At 39.9% G+C, this 26,852-nt stretch overlaps 1 protein-coding gene across 3 annotated transcripts; it reads left to right on the top strand.

Moving 5' to 3' along the window:
• Positions 1-8,007: 8,007 nt before the first annotated feature.
• TM6SF1 (transmembrane 6 superfamily member 1) lies at positions 8,008-26,467 on the top strand. 3 transcript variants are annotated; one of them, XM_030456693.1, is made up of 10 exons: positions 8,008-8,238; positions 10,157-10,260; positions 11,053-11,150; positions 12,088-12,191; positions 13,042-13,124; positions 14,530-14,651; positions 17,952-18,056; positions 20,062-20,154; positions 21,111-21,230; positions 25,417-26,467. In XM_030456693.1, the coding sequence occupies exons 1-10, from the start codon at positions 8,147-8,149 to the stop codon at positions 25,606-25,608; spliced, it is 1,113 nt and encodes a 370-aa protein (XP_030312553.1). In that variant the 5' UTR covers positions 8,008-8,146; the 3' UTR covers positions 25,609-26,467. The 3 variants fall into 3 exon arrangements, with proteins under 3 accessions (XP_030312553.1, XP_030312554.1, XP_030312555.1); XM_030456694.1 differs by lacking the exons at positions 20,062-20,154; positions 21,111-21,230 and having other exon boundaries at positions 8,091-8,238; XM_030456695.1 differs by lacking the exons at positions 14,530-14,651; positions 17,952-18,056; positions 20,062-20,154; positions 25,417-26,467 and having other exon boundaries at positions 8,091-8,238; positions 21,111-21,196.
• The last annotated feature ends 385 nt before the right edge of the window (positions 26,468-26,852 follow it).

Genomic DNA, 26,852 nt, shown 5'->3' on the forward strand with positions numbered 1-26,852 from the left:
GCTGGGCTGGGCTGGGCTGGGCTGGGCGGGGCTGGGGTGGGGTAGGGAGGGGTGGGTTTGGTTCGGCCCGGCGGGGGGGGTTTTATAACGACGCCTGGTACCGCGTGTGAGGTAGGAATCCGCTTCCAGAGCCGGAAAGCAGAGCAGTGCGACAGTCAGGGAATGTTCCGTGTGCTCTGTCAGTAACTCCCGCACCTGCTCTGTGCAGAGGGGTGAGATGTGGATTTATTTTATAACAGCCGATTCCCTACAGGCAAAACAAGGGCTGATCGCTATTTCGACTATTTCTGAATTAACGCTGAAAAATTGATGACCGTGGACATGTGCACCTCAGAATTCTTGCGGGAAATAAAAGCGTTTGCAGTGTGTTCGACATTTCACGTTTTAAACTTCCGAGGAGAAAACCCAAAGCAAAATCGGGAATGTGGCGGCGAGGCAGCACGGGGTTTGTGCCTAAAGCAGTGCCCGTCACCTTTAACATCCTTGGGCCAGGGAATGCAGGAGGGTGAACTCGTTTGGCGAGTATATAACAAAATGGGATAGTTTTTATTGTACTGTCTTGGTGGCTTTTAGGAAAAAAAGGTGAAGGAAATAAAGGAGCGTGTGCGTTCTCACAGCCCTCCCAAACCTCCCAAACCAGACACCGCCAGATGCAAAATAAGGGGGATCATTTTGCCATCTACCGGAGTTTCTCTGCAAATGCAGCAGCAATTAGGGAGCTGAAAGCTACTTATCATCGCTCCTGACTTGTCAGCATTTATGGAAGCATGTGGCTAAAAGAGGAACAGAATATGTCACCACTCTGCGTTTAGGTTTATAATTAGGACAAAACTGAGACCAAGCAAACGTGGTGCGATTCGCAGAACAAGTCTCACCGAACCTTAAGCAAGATGGAAGCAATTTCAGGAAGGTAAACTATAGTGGGAAAGGGCACAAGAAGATATAGTATACTGACAGAAAGCAGCAAGTAGTTCTACATGGAGACTGTATTTAAAAATAAAATCATACTGCTGACTTAGAAGGACAAAGGTATCACCTTTGTGCTTTTTTTGTCCTAAGGTGCGCAAAGAAGGAAGGGAAAGAGGGAGAAGAAAGGAAGGGAAAGAAGGGAAAGAGGGAGGAGAAAGGAAGGGAAAGAAGAAGCCCAGATTCCCTCTAAAAGCTTAGGGATGGAGATGGAAGAAACCAAGAGTGAAATGCTCACGCCATGGACACCAATACATAGTTTTCTGAGGGTATTTCTTTCAGTCATGGATTTAGGTATTAATGAGAGTTTCCTTCATTGCTCTCTGCTTTTGCCTTTCTGTGCTCACTTGTTTGTCAGCTGAGAGCCAACAGGTATGACTGCTCTGCTCATAGAGAACTCTGCTTGTAAAAAGGGAACATAATTGTCATTGGCACACAAGAGGAAGTTAACAAAGATGGGAGGGGATTAAGGAAAAAAAGAGGGAAATTTGTGACAACTAAAAGGAGAGCATTTGGAACAGACAGAGAATGCAGGATAGCTTCAGGGGTGAGAAATCAATCGTAAGAAGGCACAGCTATGCAAGATAGAAAAAATGAGAAAGAGCTATGAGAGAAGATGGGCTGAAGAAGAAAGTTGTGAAATGAAAACAAGATAAAGAAATATATAAAAGTAAGTTGAAATAAATCAAAAGTCTAAAAACCAAACCAAAGCAAAAAACTAAAAAAACCAAACAACCAGAAAACAAAAAACAAAACAGGAAAAAAAAAAAACGGGAAAAGAAATAGGAAAGGAGACACAGTGAAGGAGAAATGTTACTTGGATGCCCATCAGATCCAATCAGCTAAAAAATAAATGCACTAATTTAAACAGCTTTGGAAGTGGCAGCCAAGAAAATACTATATGACAGATTTCCTTCTAAAAACAAGCTTTTCTGCATGAGCCCCAGATATTCACCTTGTAATCTTTGTGCCAGCTTCCTTCTTAAAAATAAAAATCAGCTGGCTTTTCTTTAGCATTACAGTAGGTGGATCCCAGCCCTTTTTAAATGTGATGTCATGGGATTGTATTCACCAGATCAGAAATAATACACAATGCTTTTCTTAAAAGGGGCTACACATGAATGTCATTAAATGCAGTCCTGATGTTTGCTTTCTTCATATGCTCAGTGTTTGTCTAGAAAGCACAGAAGAAATTAATATAGTGAAAAATATTTATAAAACATAAGAAGTGTAAATTGGCCTAAGAAGAACTTTTTGTTTGCTCTTATGTAACAGAATGGCTACAAATCAAGGGCTGCAAACAAAAGTTCAACAGTATTATATTATATAGCTGTGAGGGTTGTCCTGATCACTAGCCAGCAAAACACAAGGTCAGGGAACATCTACACTTTTGAGCAACCCACGTCCAAGTTCTGCAAAATGGCTTCAGCAAGCTTGTGCTGACCTGGTGCCTTTTTGCTATGGAATTTCATGAAGGAAATTGTCCCCAGGTTTTGAGTTTCCTTTCACCTGTCTTCATGGAGAGAGAGAACAAAGTTGGTTTACATATACTGAAGAAGAACCAGAGAAAGTACTGATCAAACTGCAGGGATTTCTGAGATACTTGTGATGCCAGGGATGTCACAGAGACACAGGAATGTCTGCCCCGTGGCCCAGTGACTCAGGGCCAGTTCTGAAAGCCATCAAAAGGTTTTGGGTTACCAAGCATATTGTTTTCAATCCCTAGCTCCTGAAGTTATTTAAATTCCCCTCCCTTTCCTTTTCTCCACATGAACTCAGCTTGGTGCATGGTCTAAAGAGCTGTTTGTTGTTATGATCAGAGTTTTTGAGCTGGCACATATTTTTACAGTGATTAGCACTTGTTCTCATAAGGGCCCAGTATCCTTTCTCTGCTTCAGGAGGGAAGAAAAGAACTCAGAGTAAATTACAGATTTGTTTCTGGTTAAACTTCCTGGTTGGGGCCACTTGAAGAGATCTTTTCCTTTCCATTCTGCATTAGATTTTCCAAATCCACTACATCTGATCCATGCCATTGCTGGGAATGACAGAAATGCATATTTACCATTCCTGTGACTTAATTACTAGTAACATTATTCAAATGTATAAATTTATAGTAATGCTTTCAAATAGCAATAAGGTTCTCTTCTTGTGCTTTTTAATGTGATTATTGTTGTTTTCTTCTCTCTGGTTTGCATTAATCTGTACTGTTGGGTTGTGGGGTCTGCAGCTCACACAATTTTGCAGGTTTTGGATCCACACGTGCACAGAAAACAAATTCAGAGTCTTAGATCTGAGGAACACTAAAGGGACTACCTTTTTTTCTTACATCTTCTAAATTGCCTGTATAAGGAATAAAAGCAATCTGTATCTCTGCTGTAAATTCAACTGTAATCTAAAACTGGCCATCATAACTATGCAGCTTTCTCAGAATTTTAAAAATTCATAATTCTTTGCCCTACCTTTTCTGCAAATAATTCTTGTACTAAAAGCACTTCATTGCACATTTTCAGCTGTGCTGGCTATTGGTCCTGCAATATCAGGTTGTTATGTCTTATGTCTTCTCAATTACATTGATATAATTCTCTGATTTCTAGTGATAATACTTGCAGTTAATTCCTATTACTATTTTATATTCATTGCTTTCAGTAAAGTGTGACCATAAGCTTTCTTGCTAATCAAGATTTTTCTGTGAATATTTTCAGAATTCTGACTTAGAGATGTGTACAACTGACACAAACATTACATTGAATTTTTAATTACTCTAGTTGTGGTGGTAGCACTTTTATCTGAAGCCATTTATAAACCCAGTTAATTTAGCCTTAGAAGATTCTACTCATTACATACCAATTTTACATGTAATTTCAAATACTGACCCAGCTGGCAGAGTTCCAGACAGAGCATACATTTCCTCCATTTCTGCCAGGGTGGCTAGCTAGCAGTTCCATTTCCACTTGATTAACAAGATTCTTGCAGAGAAGCTGCACTCATGCCATTTGACTTAAGTCAAATACTACAACAGACATTCTCCCTTTTATTGTAATTTCTATTAATTTTACTGACATGTTTCTTTTCTTCTCAAGATTATTCACAGGTGAATAGACAGGCTGCAGCACAAAAAGTAGCTCCATTTTCCAGATACCAATATTCAATTTTATAAGTAGAATGGTCACTAGTCACTAACTCCTCCTTGCATCCTTCTTCTGTGCTGTGTTTGCTGCTGGAGAACTTCCACAAATCCTCAGCAGGTCATTAGCACAAGGCCTCCTGACTCCCCCACACACTGTATTAACCACATTTTACTGCCTCTGGTGCACCATGCAACCTGTCACAGTACAGCATCATTTATGAGGTGTTATGCCCTCAACTGACATGAAACTCAGAAATATAATAGGTTGGATTTAAAGCTGTTGGAGGATTGCAGTTATATGTGGTTTAAGCTGCTCCCACAGCAAATCGACACATCAACAAAAGTCCCAAGCATGAAGCTTTTAATTAATCTTTCAATTCACCTCTTAATCCATCACTATCTGCACTATTGGTTACTGACTTTTGTTGCCTTAATTACTCACTTGCAAGTACACTCTCAAGAATGTATCAGCTTCGTTCAATAAAAGTTGAATGACACAAGTTGTTTTCTACCAGGATGGAATTTTGTAGCTGGCAGCATAAGGTGCTGAAGGCTTGCTGCTTGGCAGAGCCACACACAAACACATGAGCAATGCTTCCATGAGCTACAAATAGCATCTCTTAATCCTTGCATTGATCTTCATGTGCTTGCTTAAGGTTCACCTACCTATATTTGTACAGAATAATGCAATTTCCTTGATTTAAAATAAAATCAGCACTGTCTCAGTATAATGCCAAGCTGTACAGTTAGGATTTAACACACAATTATTAAAGGTAAGAACTGTTCCCAGACCAAAAGTAAACACAAAGACCTAATGGATACTTAGCCTCCTACTTTGAAGTGGATCATTAATAAATAAGCAATTTTATGCCCTCCACAGTATTCTTTTGCTGGCACACTTACAAATGTCTTCCTTGTCATGACATCAAAACTGATCAGCCATTTAGTAAAGAGTCTTAATAGAAACATCTTCTGTATTATAAATACTGACTATTGATCCAGTAATGGTCTAATTGAGAAGCTGACAAATGAGCCCAAGGAAACCCCCAGTGAAGTGAGCGTTGCCAGCCAAGGGGCCACACAGGTGGATCTGGGTTGTTGCTGCAGCCAGGATTCCCCGTGAGGAATTTTTGTAGCATAGGGCTGATAACTGAGATTTGAGAAAGTGTTGGGCTATCTACTTAAAAATTACTATGTAGGTGGAAATCATGTAGTTTGTGACATAGAAATGTTGCAGTGTGGTGAAGAATCATCAGTTTTCACAGTGTGCTGCTGAAAGGCCCATCATTCAGATGAAAAGTAAGATCAGAACTATAGAATCTCGTGTTGTCAATAAATACAATCCTCTGACAATTTCTGTATGGGAGTCTTTTCATGTTTTCATTATTCCACTTTGCTTTCCTAAGCTTCACTGAAGTTTATGCAGGGTATACAGGCTTTTCAGTCTTATCCTGACACTGTGAAATAGTGGTGTGATATTCTACAAGTGATGGCATCCACGTGCCTCACGATGATGTTAACATTTATAAAGACTGAGAAAAAGAAAGAAAAAATGCTTTTGCAACATCAAGAAGTGAATATAATTAAGTGTGTGACAGGAAGCTGAGAGGTTACAGTTTTTCTGCTGACAGGGACTTATCAACACTGCTTTCATCTAACACTTTGATTAGCAATTATGGTGTCAAAGACACCCTATTCTTACCTTCATTTTCATTTTGCTGTTCTGGTACATGTTCCCCTTCTTTCCTCACAAGAACACTCAAAGCTTTCAAGAAATGCATGTGCTAGTTCTTGAGGGCTCCTCCATTTGAGCTGAGGGTGCTATTTGATGAATGAAAGAGCTTGCTGTTTGACTCAATTTCTGCCTCAGAGTCAAATTTTGAACTATTTATTGAGGAAGTCAGTCAATGGTTTTGGGCTGTGCAAACTGATTTCCCTTTTTTCTCTAGAGCTGATACCAACTGTATAAATGAAGTCAACAAGAATGGGTTTTTTAATAACAGCTGAAAAGGAAGCCAGGATATTTTGGTACAGATAATGAAAGCTTGAATTAGAAGGATGTGTAGCTACTAGAAATGAAAATTTCTGACACAAAAACTCTGAAGTACCAGAATCCACATGTTCAACACTATCATGGGGGCTTTTCTGCTACTAGATGATTATACATTTTTTTTAATCAAAAATTGATAAATCTGGACACAACATATTCAAGCAATGCACCCCATCTAGGTGGGTTGCTATGTGCCCACCACACGATGTACCCTGACAGTTTCTATTTGGAAGCTAAAATAGGGATTGGATAACAAGCCCGGTCCAAATCAGTGGTGTAATATGCTGGCAGAGCAGTCGGGAAGAAGTTTCTCATTTAGCACTTGATTTTACAAACACAGAATTAAGAAGTGAAGCTGGAGACATGAATCTTGAGACTGCACTGTGGCAGCTGCATACGAAGAAGCAGCCTATAGATTTGAAAGCCTGAGAAGTACACTGGCTGTGCATTGAAAGGTAGGCATTTGGAGGTGGTAAATTTAGCCCTGACTCATCCAATGGCAATTTTGACACTTGGGTAGACAAAATTAATTTTAGGAGTTGCATCATGTTTTTACAAGATAGTTCAGTGTGGTTTAACCCATACATATACCTACGGTCAGATTCTAGACCCTTCTCACTTGAAATAAATATGAAGGAATTTGTTTGTATATAACATATAGGACATAGATATGTTCTGGGTCATCAAGTTCCTTTCAATTAATCTATTGCTTAAACTTTTCAAAAAACATCATGAAACTAGACTGTGTTTTTTAAATTCACTACTTTTGCTGTAAAAGACTTTGAAAACCCTGTACTGCTCATAGCTAAAAATCTGTTTCCAAAAACTAGTTATAGCTTCCTCACAGCTTTGTTCTTCAAATTAAAGAGTTCTTTCCTCTCCCTGGTGTTAACTCCTCAAGTATTTATGGAGAGCACTCATATTCCAAGCTCTTCAGCCCCTTCCTGATGGACAGGTGCCACGTTTCCTCAGCCACCTTTGCAGTCTCCCTTTGGACGATTTCAGCAGGAGGAGGTGGGAATTGTGCCCATTACTGCAGACCAGTGCCTTCACAATGGCACTGACACTTCTCCACCTCTACCAGAAAGCACTTGCCTGGCACGCCACAAATGCATTTGCTCTTTTTCCCCAAGAACACAGGCTGATTATCCTCTCCTGCCAATGCCTTGGAATTAAGTGCTCAGCAGCTTCTAGGAACAGTGCTTTTAATTTCTGTTTGCCTTGCACACAAGACTCCCTCCACTTTTGCACACTGACAGTTTAGTCAAAATGCTAAAGGATAAATTCAGACATATATCTCATTTTTTTTCTTTTTTTTTTTTTTTTTCTTTTTGACATTCAGATGGAAAAGGTAAGTTTGTAACTTTAACATTTTATAATTGCTACTGTCCTTGTTCTTTATGACCCAGCTAAATCCTGATGCAAAAAAGAGATTCATAGGAGGTTTTGTTTGTTTTTTTGTTTTTTGGTTTTTTTCTTGCGGGTTTCTTAGAGAGATCCTCCCCCTGCCAGTCCACAGGAACCTCTTTTGCACCTACCACCTTCCACCAAAACGGATCCCTTCCGACAGACACCGCACCCACGGCTGCAGCCACCTGCCCGTCCTGGCAGTGCCATTCCTTAACAATCAACCCCCGAAGCCGCTGTCACCGCGCTCAGCTCAACTCTTACAGCATCCACCGGGCATTCCGCCGCTTGTCGCTGCCTGGAGGTGACCGGTGCAGCCCCTTCCCTGCCTCCGCGGTCCGACGAAGGCAGCAGCCCCTCCCGACCCCACCCCTGGCATCACCTTTTGGGCAATCCCTACCCCCGGTGCCGGGGGGAGCCCCGGGCCAGGCGGAAAAGCCTGAGGTTCTGAGGCGGGAAGGGGCGGGTGCCGGCGGGGCGGGCCGGTCCGGGGCCTCTCCGCCGGGCGTGAGGGGCTGAGGCGAGGCGGTGCCTGGGGCAGGGCGCGGCGCTGGCCTCGGGGGGCTGAGGGCGGCTGCCGCCTCCCCGCCGCGGGGATGAGCGCCTCGGCGGCCACCGGAGTCTTCGTCCTCTCCCTCACCGCCATCCCCGTCACGTACCTCTTCAACTGTCTGGCGGCCACCGGCAGGTGAGAGGGGTGAGGCCGGGCGGCTCCCGCCCCACGGGGAGGGGAGCGGGCGGCGGGGCTGAGGGCGGCTGGGGGATCCCGGCGGGTGTTTCCAGCGGTCCCTCAGGGAGAGCTGCGGCCGCGGGGCGGGAGGCGGAGCGGGGCAGCGGAGGGCACGGGTCGGGCCTGGCCGCGGGCAGCAGACGGAGCCCCGTTCCCGGGTCCTGCAGCGGGAGCCGTGCCGGTTTGCCGCCGGGGAGCCGTGAGACTCGGGAGTCAGACAAGTGTCAGTCTCGCATCACCTGAAGCGTCCCCCGAGCTCGGGTCTGTGTCACTCCCTCATGCGGCTCTTAGCCCGAAGGAACGGACCGGCCCGGAAGGTACCGCCGGGACGGCGGCTGGGCGGCCTCCCCTGAGAAAGCTTCGTGAATAAAATCGAATTGTATCTAAAAAGGAAGGGAAGCTCCCTGGCCGCACGCTTCGGGCACCCCGTAAAGAGTGCGGGTTTCAACTGGAAATGTCGATGAGCCAAAAAGTGGGATCGCAGGATAAACCACACGTCTGGAAAAGAGAGGTCTTACCTCATGCAAAACCCTATTTCCTTAAAGGTCCGTGGGATCTCACAGCCTGGGGTGTTTTGCAACTTTACCGCACAAATATTTGCTTCGTGTTTTTAACGCTTTGCTACATCTGTTCCTTCCTCATTTCCCTTCTTCTGGCCAAGAACTTAATTTTTTGTTTCTCACTGCTAGAGAAACACCAAATAACACACGCTGACTTTCTTGACTTATGGCCAATATTTATTTCAAATGGATAGATCGCAGTGAAAAGTCACTGCAATATTAACAGCTGTAATGATAAGAAGAAATTAATCACTGGGAAAAGAAGATTCAAACAATAAAATAAGTCAGCAAGCTAGAAATGATCATCCTGACACGGAAAGTATGTGTGTATATGTTCCAAAATATTTGATCTTGCAAATTTTTCGCAATAATTTTAACTCAAGTTTCATCAAGGATGAAATTGTCACAATTTTTTTTTTCTTCATACATAGTGTACTGTATATAAAATTATATGTCAAATAATTTCAGCTAAGCTTCTGGACTTCAATTGATTTTCTCATCCTTCCCGCCGCCCCATTGACAAGCACAGAAGTGAAGACTGAGGAGAGGCTCTCTTAAAAGAGACAAATACAATTTACACACTTGGAGATCTATACCAACTGATTTTCTTAACATTTGCTTGGGAGAGGAGATGAATTTGCTTTGTGACAAAGACATCTGTGCTTGCTTTCCTCCACCACCACTTTGCATGCACTAGAGAGGTCTTCTCTGCCAAGCCCACCCACCTTGGTTACTGAGCCCTCCCCCAAGCCAATCCTACTGGAGAAACCACTGGCAGCTCTTCCAAAACTGGAAATTAAACCTAGAGCCATCATAGGCACTCCCCACTGCTGGTCCTGTTCCATGGGACTGATGTGTTTTATTTGTGAATATGTAATTTCTTGAGTACCTAATTTATTGCTGAACTTAGGCTAAATGTCCTAACGATCCTTTTTGGCCCCAAAATCTCTGTGTTTATGACTTTCACCTCTTGTTGGCCTTTAAGTTTTCCATCATTTTTGTTTATTTTTGCAAAAAAAGTATGAAAATTAATTTTAGTCAGGCATATCTAGACTCCTGGATATGTTGTTTATCTATCTATTTTTGTATTTTCTTTTTTTAGATGTTCACATGCGAAAAGACAGGCCCATAAATTCTGCAAAGATTTAAAATTAATACTATGACAGATTATGCAATGGACTTTAAAAACTGCCTTTTCAAGCATTGGAGACTACTTATCAGTATGTGCATTTCAGGACAGCTTGGAAAAAAATTTAAAAAAGCAGAATTCTGTCTGTCTTTGTTTTAAATTCTTTTTATTTTTAATACTGTTACAGTTCCTGGGCAATTGTTACAGTTGGATTGATGGTTCTGGTTTTTATTGGCCTGTTGGCTCGTATTCTTGTCAAAAGAAAACCACCAAAAGACCCACTGTTTTATGGTAAGTCTTGGTAACAATGAAGCTAAGTTTAGAAACTGTTAATTTATATAACTGATAATATATGCCAGCTGGTGAGGCACTAAGGAGCCAAGAAAGAAAGAGGAGAAATAATGCTTCTCTTGAATCTTTTTGTTCTTTTCAAATAGGAGACTCATCTTAGGGACAAACCAAACCTGCTGCTTGAAAAGAGTAACACTGGACTTGGGCTGCTCTGTTAAGATTCTCCTTTTAGCAGGACTTAAATACTGCAGAACACCTTTCACACGTACCTCATCCTGAGTGGACTCAGTTTGGATTTTTTAAATCCGTTGCTTTGATGGCCTCCATAGCTTGGTTCTTCCTATAACTGAGTTAATTCTCCCACTTTTATTAGGATTCTGTCTTAACTCACCTTGGTGGTATATAAGAAAGTTCAAACCACCAGTTCCCTCTCTGCCTCTTGTTAGTTGTGCTCTCTCCTTTCTAAGACATGACTACAGTCAAGGTTGTCCACTTTGTATGACCAAGATGTTTGAAAGTCTACATAGGACTTTCTTAGGACTGTGAAAAGCTGTAGGCACAACTTCCACAGAGAGTCAGTGTCTGCAGGAAGGACTAAGAACTTTGTTGACTAACCACTAACTAAAAAGTATTAAGCTATGTGGGAAAGCCACATTATGTATTAATTACCTGTGACCTCTAAATAGATGCATCTTGTTCAGTAGATCTCTGCCTGACTGAAATTACAGGATTGTGAAGTCACTGTGTGTGATTCTAAGTTTTATTAATTTTTACTCCTTTATCTTATTACAGTTTATGCTGTATTTGCCTTTACAAGTGTAGTGAATCTAATAATTGGACTGGAACAGGATGGAATTATTGATGGATTCATGACTCATTACTTGAGAGAGGTAAACAATCATTTGGCTTCCAAAAGTAAAATATTTTCTATATATAGCTTGTAGTATTTTTCCCAGAAAAAACAGCCATCAATACATTCAAAAGGGTCATCTTGGGTTTGGTCATTGACTTGTTTCGTTATTATTATGGACAAAACCTTCACTGACTCAAAATCACTGGTTCAGTTGCATAGCTTTCAAGCTCCAACATAATTTCATTTAGCTGAAGTAATGCTATTCTGTATTAACCTCTGTGGGAGCTGAATGGACTTCCCATGTTTGCAGGAAGCCATGGATACTCAGCACTCATGAATGGATGAGTTCTGAAGTACATAAATGGGTTACCAAGAAGGAAACAAAATTGCTGCTTTATTTTTTGCCTCATCACTTTACTGAAAGGGATTAAAGTAGAGTTAAAAAATGCTGATGCAAGGTACTTAGTCAGCACAATTTGTTGGCTGCAGAATATCAACATCCACCAAAAATAGCTCAGTAAGAGCCTTGTATGAAAGTCACTGAAAAGATTCCATGAACTTTAGTGTGAAATGAGTTGGACCTTACAAGGTTATGCTTTGTCAGCAATATGTTAGATGCTGCTGTAGATCTCTAGGTTGCTAAAAATATCTTTGTTCCATGTTGAATGTATCCTTATTTTGTGGCTTTTATCACTGAAAAGATGGAAAAGCAGTATTGCCATAAGATAGCAGAAAAAAAAGAGTCATACACAGGAAGTTTCCCTTCCATCTTGCACCCTATTTGTCAGCTGTACAACTGAGTTAATTACACCTGATCCTACCCAAATCAGGTTAGTGCTGGGAAGATGTATTGCCAGACAAAAACTGCATCCCTGGTCAGAAAGAACATCAGTTATTTTTCTGAAATTGTTTCCTGATGTTATTTGTTGTTTTTCTTCCTCTAATCCCTCTTTTTTTAAATACATGTTCCCTAGGGTGAACCATACCTGAACACTGCATATGGCCATGTGATCTGCTATTGGGATGGCTCTGCTCATTATTTGATGTATTTGTTGATGGTGGCAGCTATTGCATGGGAGTAAGTAATTCTGCACCCTCTTTACTTTGCTTGCATTCTCATGTAGCCTACAAAGGGCTTTCTTTTCTTTGCAGTATGTAGGTTTTTCTTTCAAAACTGTTTCATGTCTTAGGCCAAAGCAAGTGTATTAAAAATTTGTTACTTTCAGGAAATGAAACTTCAGCAAGTTACCCTTTCTTTCAGCTGAATAAGACCTAGAAATCCAGAGCTGAAGTCTGTCTTCTTTACTCTGCAGCAGAGAACATAGCCCCTCAGTGTTTGTGTTAGTTAGAAGGAAAGCTTAAAGGGGATGCACATTAAAACCATGTGTGTAAAACCTTATTTTTTCAAACAAGTTATTTATGAGGAATAATGTATTGCTTAGCATGATTATGTTCTCTCATCTATTTTAGGTAGTATCATGCACTTAAAGAGAAAATGGTTATTTCTAGGGATTCTTAAGATTTTTGCTGTTGAATAAAGAGTTTGAGAAATAATTTAATTCCAAAGGCTAATGTACCCATTGGTACTGCCAAATGAAGCACTGCCAAATGAAATTAATTACTTGATAGTCTTGTATAACCTGTGATGTGCAAAACCATTTAGTTGTCATTCAGGTGGGTTACACATAGTGGCAAACAACTAAATATGCACAAATCCTGTACTGTTCATGTGCCAGACTTCACACATGAACGTAGGATTTCCCCAGAACCCCCTCTCAAAGGCAAGACTCCACTGTTAATCTGTGGTGCAGATTTAAAATCCTTTACTTACAACCATTATACAATAAAACCATTGCAATCAGTAAAATATTTTAGTGCGATTTTTAGGGATGGTGCAAAAATTATATTTTGTTTTCTTTTTCAAACAGACAAAGCTATAGAACCATTGGCCTCTACTGGCTAGGTTCCATTATCATGAGCATCGTTGTCTTTATGCCTGGAAACATTGTGGGTAAGGACATAATTTACAAGACTGACTTTCTACCGTCAAGCATTCTGTGAATTTAGCACTAGGCTATCTGTATTTTACTGCAGTATTGGTTCCCTTCTGTAATAATTTGAAAGAGGGGTTGTAGGAGTATCAGTAAAGAAATACAAGATATTTCAATTTAAATATGAGGAGTGGAAGACGGAGAACAGGAAAAACATCCTTTCAATTTAAACTCTTCTCAAGGGAAAAAACAGTATTGTATTTTTATGCCCTTTTATGTCACATTGCTTTCATGCAAGCTAGGCTTAATTTAAACAACAAGACAATAACTGACCTCTTAATATAAAAAACACAGATTTGATTTTGCATACATTTATGATTTAATAGTCAGACTTTCAAAAAGCTTACAGGAGGCATCAAAATAACTTTGAAAGCTGGAAGTTGTTCTACCTTCAGAATAAATTTAACATTCCTAGATTGCTAATATAAACTAATGCATGTGCTGTGCCTCTAGCTGTGCTGCTAGAGGCCAAGAATGTAATAAATAAAATTTACATGATTATTAGACAGGTGTTCTTTTAAGAATGCCACTCCCCTCATTTCAATTAAAGATTTCCTCTTTGGCAAAGCTTAACTTGGTGCAAAGCGGTTAAGTGTTCAACTGAGAAAAATGTTCACAGGTTGGAATCTTGTAGACAACTTTAGCAAAGCTCACTACCAGCCCTCTTTTTATGACAGGAGGAATATTCATGGTGTGGCCTGGGGCCAGTCAGTTCCCTCCTTTGGAGGTGGACACACACCACAGAGAAAACAGTCAGCAGATTTAATGTGACAGTATCTCTTCTCTTTCCCCTAGGGAAGGCCATGAAATTTGTTCTCAAGAGCATACCTTCTGCCTTTTTTTCTGACACAGAGTAGCCAGTGTGAAAGACAGTTTTCCTGATGTCCCTGGGCTGAGGATAGCTCTCTGAATTTGTTTTCTCCTCAGATATTAATGCAGGCCCATCAGGGAAATCAGGACTTTGGGAAATGAATGTTGTATCAGCTCTGAAAAACCCAAACAAAAATATTCCTCTATTTTTTAAAGGATGATCATCTCTATTTGAGGCAAGTTCCACTAAGAGATGTCAAAGTTGTCCCATACTCTAGGACTGTCTGATACAGGGTGATGGAGATGGTTTCCTGTCCCTTCAAAACCCCTCTAACTTTCAAGTCACCTTCCTGTCTGATAGGATCTCTGTCACCTATGACTCTACCACCACTGAGCCCAGGATTTTAAGCAAGATTTGTGTTGCTTTAACAGTGATTTCTAATATTTTCTTCACATTACTGTAGCTGCTTCAGGTTTGATATTACATAGGATATTTTTTTAACTCTTCTTCAACACAACTTAGAAATTTTCATGCCTCTTATTATTTATTAACAGGCAAATATGGAACAAAAGTGTTTCCTGCTTTTTTCTTAAGTATACCATATATTTGCCTCCCCATATGGGCTGGGTTCCGGATTTATAACCAACCTTCAGTGACACATGATGCTCCAGTTAAGGTAATATTATTGTACTTAAGTATTGGCTACTGGTAGGAAAACTGAAATATGCTGCTGTTTCCTTGAGTTTTTTAGGTCCCTTGGTGAGTGCAGAATGTACTGTAACTGTTCACTGCTGTCACAATTGCTGCTGGGCTGTGTGAATGCTGCAAAAATATCTATACTGCAGGACCATTTCACTATGGTGGGATAAACAAAAAGCAAAAGAATCTCATGTACAGAATAAAGAACTCATTTCTAGATGTAATTGTGTTACTACTTTCTAGCTGTTCAGTTTCTAACTGTATCAGTTTCTAAGCTATTGAAAACACAGACTTATACCAGCTTTATGAAGCACCACAAAACCCTTATAGAAGCTCTGCAGGAAAATATTTTTCTGCATATGATTTAAAGATTTCATGCAATTTAATAATTTTTGTACATGCATTCTGCAATATTAGATTTTCCAGGTAAGACATTGTGCACTGATTTATATGAAAATGATTTACATACTTTTTAGTTTAAAAAAAAAAATCTGTAAAAATAGTTTACTTAAAACTCCTCAGCCCTTTGCCATTGAATTTAATAGTTGGACTGTCATAAGATTAACTGAGCAATTAAAAATGCAGTAAATTTGATTTTGTTAAATAAAAAAAAATCCCTGCAGTACAAAGCACAGAACTGATCTTTAACTCTTCGTAGCTACAAGCAAACCAGTTTATGCCACAGCACACCATATCTGTTGTAAGTAATAGAACTAATTAATATTTCTGTATCACAAGAGCTTCTGTCAGTCAGGGTCATTCTGTAACTGAGAACAGACAGAGGTGAGGAGGTTTGTTCCTGTGCCATAGCTAACAGGCAGTCTGTGTGGAAGGGGCATAGCCCTATGGCACAGAGCAGCAGCAGGGATGCACTGGCTGATTGTACCAGAAGTGTGTGAAAGGTTTGATGTTTTTCTTTGGTTTATATTCCAGAGAGGCATAGTTTTAAAATTTTATTTCAAAAAGAGAGTGCATAAAAAGCTTGTGGTCATCTGAAAATTTAATATGGCACTTCTTAGTGAATCCTCTCCTGTAAACCTAAATTTCTTGCTCAGAAGGTCCTAGAATAAGCCTTGATTTCTTTCACTGGGGCCTCCTACCTTTCCCAAGTTGTTTCAAAGTTGTAGTTTGTCTTCATGGCTAATTTATGCTCTGTATCTGAGTATAAATACCTGGGGTCAATAACTACATACCTTAAATTGCCTTTAAACCTTAACACAACTCCTCATGACGTTCTTATTTTTATACAACTCTGTCATAAGTTAAGAACTGTTTCCAGGAAATAATTCCATGCAGTGCTACTAATTAGTTAGCTAATCATTTTAAGTTCTGAAAATATATTGTTCTCTTCAATACATCATTTGCAATTAGCTGTAAAAACTGAACTTGTTTTAGCTATCATTATTCAGAGCTGGCATTAAAAGATTTAGGAAGAAAACGTAAGGATGCTTTTAAACATGGTAGTGCAAGTATACAGAAAAATACATGAAAGTAAGGTTTATTTTGTTGGCCATGGTGTTCATATTATTATAAACCAATTAATTAAAAAAACCCAAAACAGTGGGGATAGAGAATAGACAGTGAAGTTGTGGGTGTTTTCTAACAGACGTGTGTGCATGGGAGAGGGATGGAGTTGTGCTCTCATTTAGAAGGGCAAGCTTAAAACTGATCGTGGAAGGAGCCTCAGAAGTTACAGAAAAGAGCTTTTTCCTGCAGTGAGAAATACAAAGTGTGCCTACACACTTCCTTGCTACACAAAAGGAACAGCAGGCTTGGCAAGATCTGTGCAGAGTTCAATGTTATTTGCAATAAGGGGGAAACCTGCAGCAGCTCCTCTCTGCCTGGTCAGTTGACTTCACACTCATTCATTTTAGGATGTATTGTGATGTTGCTGCACTAACAGAAGAGTGAGACAAAATGCCTGCATAGCTGAGGTCTTATGAAAGGGATGGCCTATGCATTTAAAATAGCCTTATTTTTGTTAAACTAGAATTTGGATCTTGCAGTTCTTACTCAGGAATTGTGCTGGCAAGATTGGTTCTCCTGTTTCAATAGCTTTATTGTGAGTATCTTGATCATGAGTGCTTTTAACTGTGCCTCTACATCCTAATTATTGTTTCGTGCTTTGGAGACATTTCCACAAGTGTATAACAGGAAGGAAATCAGGTTTTTCTTTTGCTGTCTGCATGCCAACACACAGCTAATAAAAAGGAAGAGGAAATGAGTAACACATAAACGGAGAAGCTTTCCCTCTGAACCACAGCAGATAAGCCAACATGCTCATAGTTTGTGTGTGACTACCCAGGGCTGAAAGTCTACCTCAAATTACTTCCATGGATCTTACAAGTTCTACCATGTAGACAAAGAGGTGACTTAACTTGGTTCCTCCAAGCCATCTTCCACTTTAGATACTTACATGGCCTTTGCTACTGTGGGGTATGGACCCCTGGCATCTGCTTCCATGGTGTGGTGGGGGGTTCCTGGGCCAAGGCTGAGGACAGGGGGCACAGATCAGATGCAGAGAAATGCTGCATGGCCACCAGAGGAATTCAGAGCATACAGTGATGACAGTGAAAGGAGGATTTTTCACATGCTCCACATGCAGACGCACACACATTTCATTCTGTATTCCTGCATCACATATTAAGGTACATTATTTGCTCACTGAACTCGGAGAACTCAGCTCACCACAGAAAAGCTTTTATTTTATTTTTTTTTTGCCAGTGATATTCCATTAATTTCAATAGCATCATGGGCTGCTGAAAACCAGCAGTCACTGTCAATAGCAAGATGGACCCTCATTTTGCTGTCCCTTTAGACAGTCCTTTTACAAAGTATATTAGATTCAACTTCAAATGTCTGAGACAAACCTATGTTTCCAAAGTTTTTCTACACAGGGACATTCAGGAAAGTGAATTCATTCAAATTAACAACACACAACCTTGAAGTTAAACTGCTTTAAAGACTTGAGATTTCAGAGTTAGTGTTCATTTAAGTTGATTTGAAAGTAAACTAATTTTTATTTAAATGACTTTAATCTGATCCACCCATTTCTAGTGTTTAATCAGATTAATTTTTCTCACTGCATCCCAAAGTCACCTTTTTAGATACTGAAATCTCCCTGTCTCTGAAATCAGTGGATAAACAGGGTAATATAATTGAGAACTAACTGCTTCTACTGTTTCACCACCTCATCCTTCTTGTAGTGACTGATGTAGAGTTAACTGCATGTCATACAGAACTGGGATGTACTTGCTAAACATGTTCTGTGTTGCAGGTGGTTCAGGAAGTCCAGAAGAAAGGACTCTTAAGACGACCATTAGATTTAATGTTAGCTGCTTACCTCATTCTGGCAACAGGTTTTTGCATATTTAGGGGCATGGTAAGTTGAAGATATTTCAGTATTTTAATATTCTGTCCTCTTATATTGAAACTTTTAAATTTGAAATAATTGTGTCCGAGTATGTATTGTTTTGGTTAAGAGAAATCCTGTGAGTTTCAGGATAGGCCTTAGCTATGTAAAGGCAGATTTGATTATTTATGATAATCAACAGCAGTTTGCTTTCCATTTTGCTCTGTGTGTAGTATGTTTTTCAAAAGAAAGTAAGTGTACAATCACAAGAGTAAATAGCATCCCAACTGCAGATCAACATGACCTAAAACTGTTTTCATTGGTTTGCTTTTACATTTATGTCAAAGAACATTAAGATAAACCAACTAAATCATATTAATTTTTCTAAACAGAGATGAACAGTTAAAGTTATATAGAACATTAAGTTCATTTACACTTGATGAGATAAAAAACATTTCTGCCTGAAAAATCCAAGACTTATCCAGGCTACCTGAAAAAATACATTTTCCTACTTACCAAGAGCCAATTTTTAAAAAAAAGTTTGCTTTTTAAGCATAGTTGATTAAATTAAAATTTGAGAGAATGAATCAGTACTGAAAATGTCTGAAGGAGATAAATCCAGTAGCAGGTTAATCTAGTCCTTTATCATCTCTAAAGCATCTTCTGTCTTCAGCAGAACCTGCTTGCTCAATTTATAGATCTGATCCTGTCTAGAATAATTCAAGAAAGAACTAATTATAAGCATCCAAACAATATTTTAGTTACCTAGCCCAGGTTGTCCTTTTGTAGTTCTGCTGCTCACATTACTCTGCCATCTTCTGCTGTTTCTCTGAAAACTTGCCTCAGAAACATTTTTTATTCTTCTAACTTGCTGCAGGCTATTTCTTACAGCTACTTCAGAGCAGCACTGGTGCAGGTTAATCAGCTTTTTTCTCTGTAATTTCTCTGTGGGGAATGTTAATTTATGCTCTATCATGTAACTTGCTTCTGCAATCCCACTTCTTTATTTCTCAGAGTAATTTTGGTGTTGACTTTCAGACTGTCATAATTTCCTTATATATTTCCTTTACCAAAGAGGAACCACTTATTGGCCCTACTTATACATACACAGATCAGCTGCACATCTCTGTGTAAGCTGCAGCAACCATGATTTTGTGAAAAAGCCAATAAACCATAACCCCTTGTAGTCCAGTCAGACCTGATTCTTGGATGCTCATGTTGAAAGAGTGCTGGGAGGAATTTGCAAATCTTTGTGTTTCCCCCTCAATGTTGCACCATAAATCACATGAAATTAAGATGTGCAAAACTTACTGCTCAGTCCTGTACTTCAGGCAGTAACAATGCTTTGCCTAAAACACTGTTAGTAACAGCTGATGACACAGGTTACCGACTCATTTTAGAATAGTTTTATTTTGTAGTAGTTGATTCTTGAGTCTCTGGAAAGGCACTACTTTTGAAACTGGGTCTCTCCATGTTTTTAGGAACTTTGTTCTTTTCAGAGAAATTTAAAATCCAATAATCTCTCCCTTGTCACTCTCTTTTTTAAAAATTACTGTTTCAAGTAAAACCTGTGTCCCTGCATTGCTCTCCACTGCTACCTTGCAACTCTTCTCTTGGACTACATCTACAATTTGCTAGTCTAAAATTTGGTGCTAAACCTGAAGTTATCCTCTCTGAGCAGTTTTCCATTGGAAAGTTCATTTGCTGGGATCAAAGCTTTTTTTATCAGAGCAAATCAATAGCAATTATAGTTCTACTGCAGCCTAGACAAGTGGCAACTCTCTTCAGTCACAATCTTTGAAGCAGGATGTCAGCATTTCCTCACACCCCCCCCTGAGCAGGAGCTGAGAGGAGGCTGCATTTCAGCTTTTTAACTGCTGATCAAACAGATCACCTTTGCAATAGATTTTGAGCAAGAGTCCAAGGTAGCAGTGCTGCAGACTGCCAGTGGATCTTTAGGGCTGGTAACAGGTAGCAGTGAGCTCATTTTAGAATAAATTCTTTGTTCATGGGAAGTTTTATAAATTCTCCTCAGATTGCTCTGGATTGCCCTGCTGAACTCTGCCGGCTGTATATTCAACTCCATGAGCCTTATATAAAAGATCCTGCTGCCTATCCCAAGCTTCAGGTAAAGCACTGACTGACTGTGGGGCACAGAGTGTTTTAAGAAGGGATTTGCTAACTGGCACAAAGCTGAAGGCGTGTGTTTCACAGGTGAAGAGATCAATAAGGGTTCTTCTCCATGGCAAGTTAAATGGTATTGCATTTTTTCTACTCCAGGCATTACAGGGTACCAACTCTTTGTTGTGATATACCTAACTTGGATGTAGATCAGTTACACAGTTATGCATCCTAATCGCTAAGCTTCTTTCAATACATCCCATGAAACCTATCTGCATGCTTTTTATGATCATTCCCCTTCCTTAGAACAGCAAAGTAGACTTCCATTCTGGAGCAATGAAGTAAAAAGGAGAGCAGCAGGACTGGATTCCTTAAGCTCATGTTACACTTCTGTCATAAGTGACACACTCCTTGAAATGTGACATTTTTTTTACAAACCCTCTTTACACAAGCATTGCAGAGGAGGGAATGCTGTGCCTCAGATCCATAGTGTTTCCCAGGTTGCCATTCTTTGCAGCCCTGGCTGCTGCCCGGGGCAGGGCCTGGAGCACTAAGAGGATTCGGTAAACAAAACCCAAATCTCTCTGCTGAACCTGTTCTGTCCGGGAAAGGGGTGGGTTGGGCGTTTCTTTCCTCCCAGGTGAAAGTGCAAGGGAGCTTGTGAAAGAGACATTAAGTTAAGCCGTGCTTATTGGCATGGGCTCAAGACAGCAAGGGGTAGGAAAACATTTCCTGGGAATGAAGTGGACCAGAAATGAGACAGCAGCTGCCAATACTATGAGAGGCCTTCGGGTAGCTGGATCCAGTCAATAGCATCTTTCCTCAAAGAAGCTACAGCTGCAAAAAGGCCTCAGAATCATTGCTGCCAGGAATGTAGTTTTAAATAGTCTCAGCTCCTCAGTCAGGAGCTGGCTGATTTTTAAATGCATCTCCCTCACACTAATATTTGTGTTTAAAATGCAGATGCTGGCATACATGTTCTACTCTGTGCCATACTCTGTGGTTGCTCTGTATGGCCTACTGGTACCTGGTTGTTCCTGGATGCCTGATTTAACCCTTATACATGCTGGAGGACTAGCCCAGGTATTTCTTTGTAATGTTCACTCTTGAATTACAAGTTAATATTGAAGAGATCTATGGAATAAATACAGTGCCTAGGGTTTGATCATCCCATGCAGGCTTCATGCCATTCTAACTCAGATCACCACTTATATCTGTAAAAAACTAATTCAAGAGACTCAAGAATCAAACCTATTATGTGTCTAATGACTGCACTCTTGTTTTAGCAGATTTCTCTCCTTCTGCAGAATCTTTTCATTGGGCTCATTTAATCCTTAATTAAGCACTATGCACTCCTTAGCATAGACCAGGAAGGAAGCCTGTATTAAAGCTGTAATATTTGATAAGAACATCCCAAAACAACCAAACAGTAAAATACATAGTTTCTGTAATACCTTTCAGACAACTAGGCAATCTGAAAAAGATAAACTAAAAAAAAAGAGTATCTACTCATCACAGAAAAGGAACAGTATCAGTTGATGGTGTTGATACACCACTGGGAACTTTCTGGGCCACAAACCACAGTAACACTAAGACATATTCATGTTGCCAAAGACAAACCAATGATGACACTTCTACAACTCATTCTCTTCTGTTTCTCCAAAATTAACAACTCTAGGTAATTACTAGATGGTACTGATGGTTATGAGAAGACAACAAAAAAAATTCAAAAAGAACTGGTAAATGACTGCTCATGACACACAGACAACCAGTTAGCAGTTGAGACAGTGAAAGCTGATCTGTACTGTATGTAGGAAACAAAACATGCTCTGAACATCCACACAATGCAGAAAAGCCATGATCAATCCATCAATAATTATGAGAAAATAGACATGGCAATAATTGGAATTCAGACACCATGATTAGACAGGTTCTCCAGGCCAGAGGCAACAATCATGGATAAAAACCACAATCCAGTTTAAGTGTCCCTAAGGATGAGGGTAGTAATAGTTTATTTTCTGTTTGTGAGCAGCCATCACAGATATTATGACTGCTTTTTCTTAAATATCAGTTTATAGAGAATCTTGAATCACCAAATTCTATCAAACCAGAATATGGCAAATATATTCATGAGGAGGTTTAAATGATCCAAAGGCATCATAGTTATACAACTAAGTTTGGCCCAAATCTAAGCTAAAAAAAGCTAGCTAGAATAGGCAAGCCTGTGCCAGGAACCCCTCTCTACTGACAGATCTTTCAGGTTTTATTAGTTCTACAGACAGCAAGGAAAGAAACTGCTCCTTCAAACATTATTTAGCCCAAGGAAAAGTAAACCATAAGTCAGAGTGCCCTACAGTCTTGCAAATTTACCAAGAAGGTCAGCCACAAAAATTGAAGGTGATTTTTGTTTGGTTGGTTTTATTGGTTTGGGGTTTTTTTTTGTTTTGTTTCCTATAACAAGCATTATTTTTTTTTTAAATGGCACTTTGTACCTTTCAGCTATATGATTAGTACAGGCAACAGTGTGGTTCATATTCAATATATCTGAAGTACTGCCCATGATTAGGCTACAGGCAAAAATTACTGTTAAAAAACTCCAAACCTGAACTATTTAATACAGACAAGAAGCTTAATTAGTACCAGGCACATGCAAATTGCAGTTATCAAGTTGAGCATTGCCATATCCAGCACCAGGCAGCTTCCTGGGGAACAGCCTGGCCAGCAGAGTGGCTGAGGCTTGGAGGTTAACAAAGGCTATATATATATATATATTAAATAGATAAGGCCAACTGATAAGTTTACCTGCAGCATCTCATTTGGTTGATTTCTCAGCCAAGGTTTAGGAGTTTAATTATCAAAATTCTCCACTTAGAGAGGGTTCAGTAACAGAAAACACCAAGGAATAGCTTATAATGTGAGGAGCTGATCACAGCAAGGTAACACAACAGACTCAAGGTTCCTCACACTCACTGTAGTGCCAGCAGAAACAGCTCTTATATTACTACTCAAAATTATTAATGTGGTCCCAGTCTGCCTGGTACTTGAAAGAAAAGCAGGACTAGGCTGCTGGGGAAGAGAGAGACCTGCTTTTAAGACACAGCCCCTGCTCCAAGCAGGGGAGAAGAAGGGGGAAAAAAAAATGCAGAACCAGATACAGTCATGGTAAGAAGACACATGAGATTAAAGACATAACACAATTTCCACAGAGACAAATCAAATTAAAAAAAAAAATTACTTTAACAAACCTAAATATCCTTCCTAGGGAAAGGAAGGGGAAAAATAAGAAACATTACATAGAAAAGCCAAGTCTAACAGTAACTTCATTATATGGTGCATAATTAGGTTGTAAAAGTCTTCATGGGCTACAAACAACAACATATTTCTGCTTTTTCTTTTCATAATGCTCAAAGCTCACTAATGTGCCACAACTCTAGTAAGACACAAGACCAAAAATAAGGCTGATATCTTCAAAGGCATCTAGGAGAGGCTGTGGAAATCTGGGCTATCTCAGAAGCAGCCCCTTACACCTCTTTCTGAGGATGCTTACTATGAATTTATAATGAACTTACCATAGACTCACTACAATGCACAGCTGGCCAGTCTTGGAGACAGTCAGACCTTGTAATCCTCCACAGACAAGTCCAGAGCTCAGCACTGTTCATCCTAGCAGAGGCTCTAAGACTCCAGGAGTGTCTAGGGAAGCACTAGATGCTCCAGACTTCCTACCCAAAGCCTGATGGTGGCTGCTTGGGAAGCTGCTGCCTCATATAACAGGAGGATTCACTGCTGAGCACTGATGGTCTGGCTGCCTGGGCTAAGATGGGTTCCCAGGCAAGGGAAGGTACCAGGGATCTGAACAGAACCACCCAGGTGCCAAAAGCAGTTCTTGGCTGATACAGGTGAGAGCAAGCAAGAGGCTGAATTATGGGGCTGATATAAAAAGGCTGCTGATAGCATGCCCCTGAACATCTGTTAACTGTGTAATAGCTATTTACAGAAACAAGCTAAGTGGCACTCTGCTGAAGTATATTTGCATTTGATTTCTTTGATTACTCCACTTCCTGAGTCAGGTTTGCTAGATCAGCTCTCCTGGTAAATGGAGGTGGTTAGAATCATCTGAGAACCAATTTCCTTTTCTGTTTTGATTTGTGGTCTCAGCCTAACCTTTTGCTAGGGGGGTGTGTATTCAGACACCTGCACTGTATTTCATTTTCTTCCTCAATAACCATCAACAGAACTATGTTCTTTGTGAGTCTAACAAAATAACTCCTGCTGAAGTCAGGAGAGAATGTGATTTGGCTATAGTGCACTTCTCTGCATTACTAAAATCCTGTTTTCCCCTTCTCTTGCTTTGCTTAGGATCAAATTTATGTTTATCTTCTCAGATCTCCCCTGATGCTAATTAACTTAAAAAAAAAATAAAATTGATACACAATAGTTAATGTGAATGAGCTGTGGCCTGAAATAGCAGGTAACAGATGGAGACAAAAGGCAGCGACTGTCCCGACACTTCTATCTTTAAATGTTTGTTTACCCTAAAAATATGCTTCAGCCCACAAAACTCCTCTTTGTGTTTAACCTTCTATAAACTTAACCTATACTTCAGAGCCACAAACAGCACCAAAGCCAAATATTGCAGATGTTTTCTGAACTCATCAGGAGTTCTGGGCTCAGAATCTGGAAGACTGGGTTTAAGATTAAAAAAAAAAAAAAATCAAATAAACCCCTAACAAAGCTTCCAAGATTTTATTTTCAAACATTATTTGGAGTCAATGGATGTCTGTCTGCTTCCCCCTGATGCCAAACACAACCACCCCAGCTAGGGGGGTGTGAGTCCCATCCCCACCACTGGGCTGAGACTGGGGAGTACAGATCTCTACAGGGATGCACCCTGCCGTGCCCCTGTGCCTGGGGAAGGATTGTGGACCCTGCTGAATGAATAATCACCTCTTAAGATAAGGTTGAAATCTTCTACCTGACTTAAAGATCAGTGCCACTACATGCATAATACACCTGAAATATATCATGGTCCTGACAGTTCCTCTTATGCCTCTTACACTGAGATATTAATGACATTAATTTAGGCTGTATTTTTGTACCACTGTGCAAAATATGATGGGTACTTCTGGAATAAAAGGGCTGGCTTGGAAAATGTCACTGGAGATGCATACTTGCATGCAGATTATGCTGTCTTTCCACAATATGCGTCAACTTTACTTTTTTTTTTTTTTTTTTTTTTTTAATTATATACATTACATACACACCACAGGCTCAGTTTTCCCATATTGGTGCTTCTCTTCATGCCCGAACTCCTTACATCTACAGAGTCCCTGAAGAAGCAAAAGAGTTTTTTCTGGTATTGAACATAATGTATGGAATTCTTCCCCAGCTGTTGGCTTACAGGTGTGTCAATAAGCCAGAGTTTTTTATGAAAGCAAAACAAGAAGAAAAACCAGAATAGCACAACTGTTTTCAGCTCCACTTTTTGGCAATGTATATAACTGGCTTGGGATGTAATGGAACTGCTCAAATAGAACCCAGATGAAGTGTGTAAGAAGTGTAAAATTGCACAGTTGTGTAAAGTTGTGTTTTGTTTATCCCACACAAAAAGGGAAAAAATAAAGATGACTGCTTTCAGTACCACTTCTCAACATTGTGACTTTGCACTGCAGTGGAGTTGCTAATTCACAGAGCTATTTTTAAATAAGCTGCTTTGACAGTTTTAGAAATACTGCATGAAGTTAAATAATAATAATGATGTCAGTGTTTAGCCTTCACACCCTGAAGAATATCAGTGCTACCAATCCCTACACAAAGCTACTGTAGAATGTGAAGGGCAACATTTTGAAGTGTCAAAAATTAACATACATAACTCTGTCACATGCACATGTTTTATTTGTTAAAAAGTATGCCCTGTGGGTCAGCCTTGTTAAAAATCCCAAGAAATCTTTTTAAGAAGCAATCAACTCTTACGGTAAAACTCCATATATGATAAGCAAATCATATAGCTTAGTTAAATCTTTTAGGGATTCACTTCTGCAAGGACTGCTCATCTCCTGGAAGTTAAGCACTTGCTCACTAGCACTTCTGAGCTGGCCACAGAGAGCTCGTTACCTGGAGCAATCTTGCCTTACACTGTACCGTGAGTTTTCAGAGAGGAGGGTTTTGTTAGAGGCTTTTTGGAGGTTTTTTTTTGGGCTGCTTTCTTCTCTGCAGCTACTTTTGCTAATTCTGTTGGGTCATAAGCAAGTAGCAGCCAATACAGCAATCTTGGTTTGTGTGGTTTATGTTTCTATTTGCAATTACGAATATTTCTGTGACTTCTCTGTGTATTTATGCTAAAAGCAGTACCTTTAGTGCCTTTCTCACAGATGAAATCAGCTGATACATTTTAACTGGAAACACTTTATTTTGGGATGTTGATTTTGGATGTTTCGATTTAGAAAATTTTGTCTTTTTAAACCTAATCAGTAACAGGAAAGCATCAGCTCATGCACATGTGTGGTGTGCCCTGAAATGGGGGACTTAGAGAGCAGCAAGAAATTAGTGCTTTAACACTCTCCCACTGAACACTGAGGTGCAGTTCCCAGCAGTGCTTGGAAGAGACAACCCATGGTTTTATACCTCCAGCCCCAAGGGGAAGGTCCAAAATAACCACAGCACATCTCAGTCAATGCTTCTTGGCAAAGAGGAACTTAGCCATCA

Source organism: Calypte anna, chromosome 10, assembly GCF_003957555.1.
Source record: "Calypte anna isolate BGI_N300 chromosome 10, bCalAnn1_v1.p, whole genome shotgun sequence".
Taxonomy (NCBI): domain Eukaryota; kingdom Metazoa; phylum Chordata; class Aves; order Apodiformes; family Trochilidae; genus Calypte; species Calypte anna.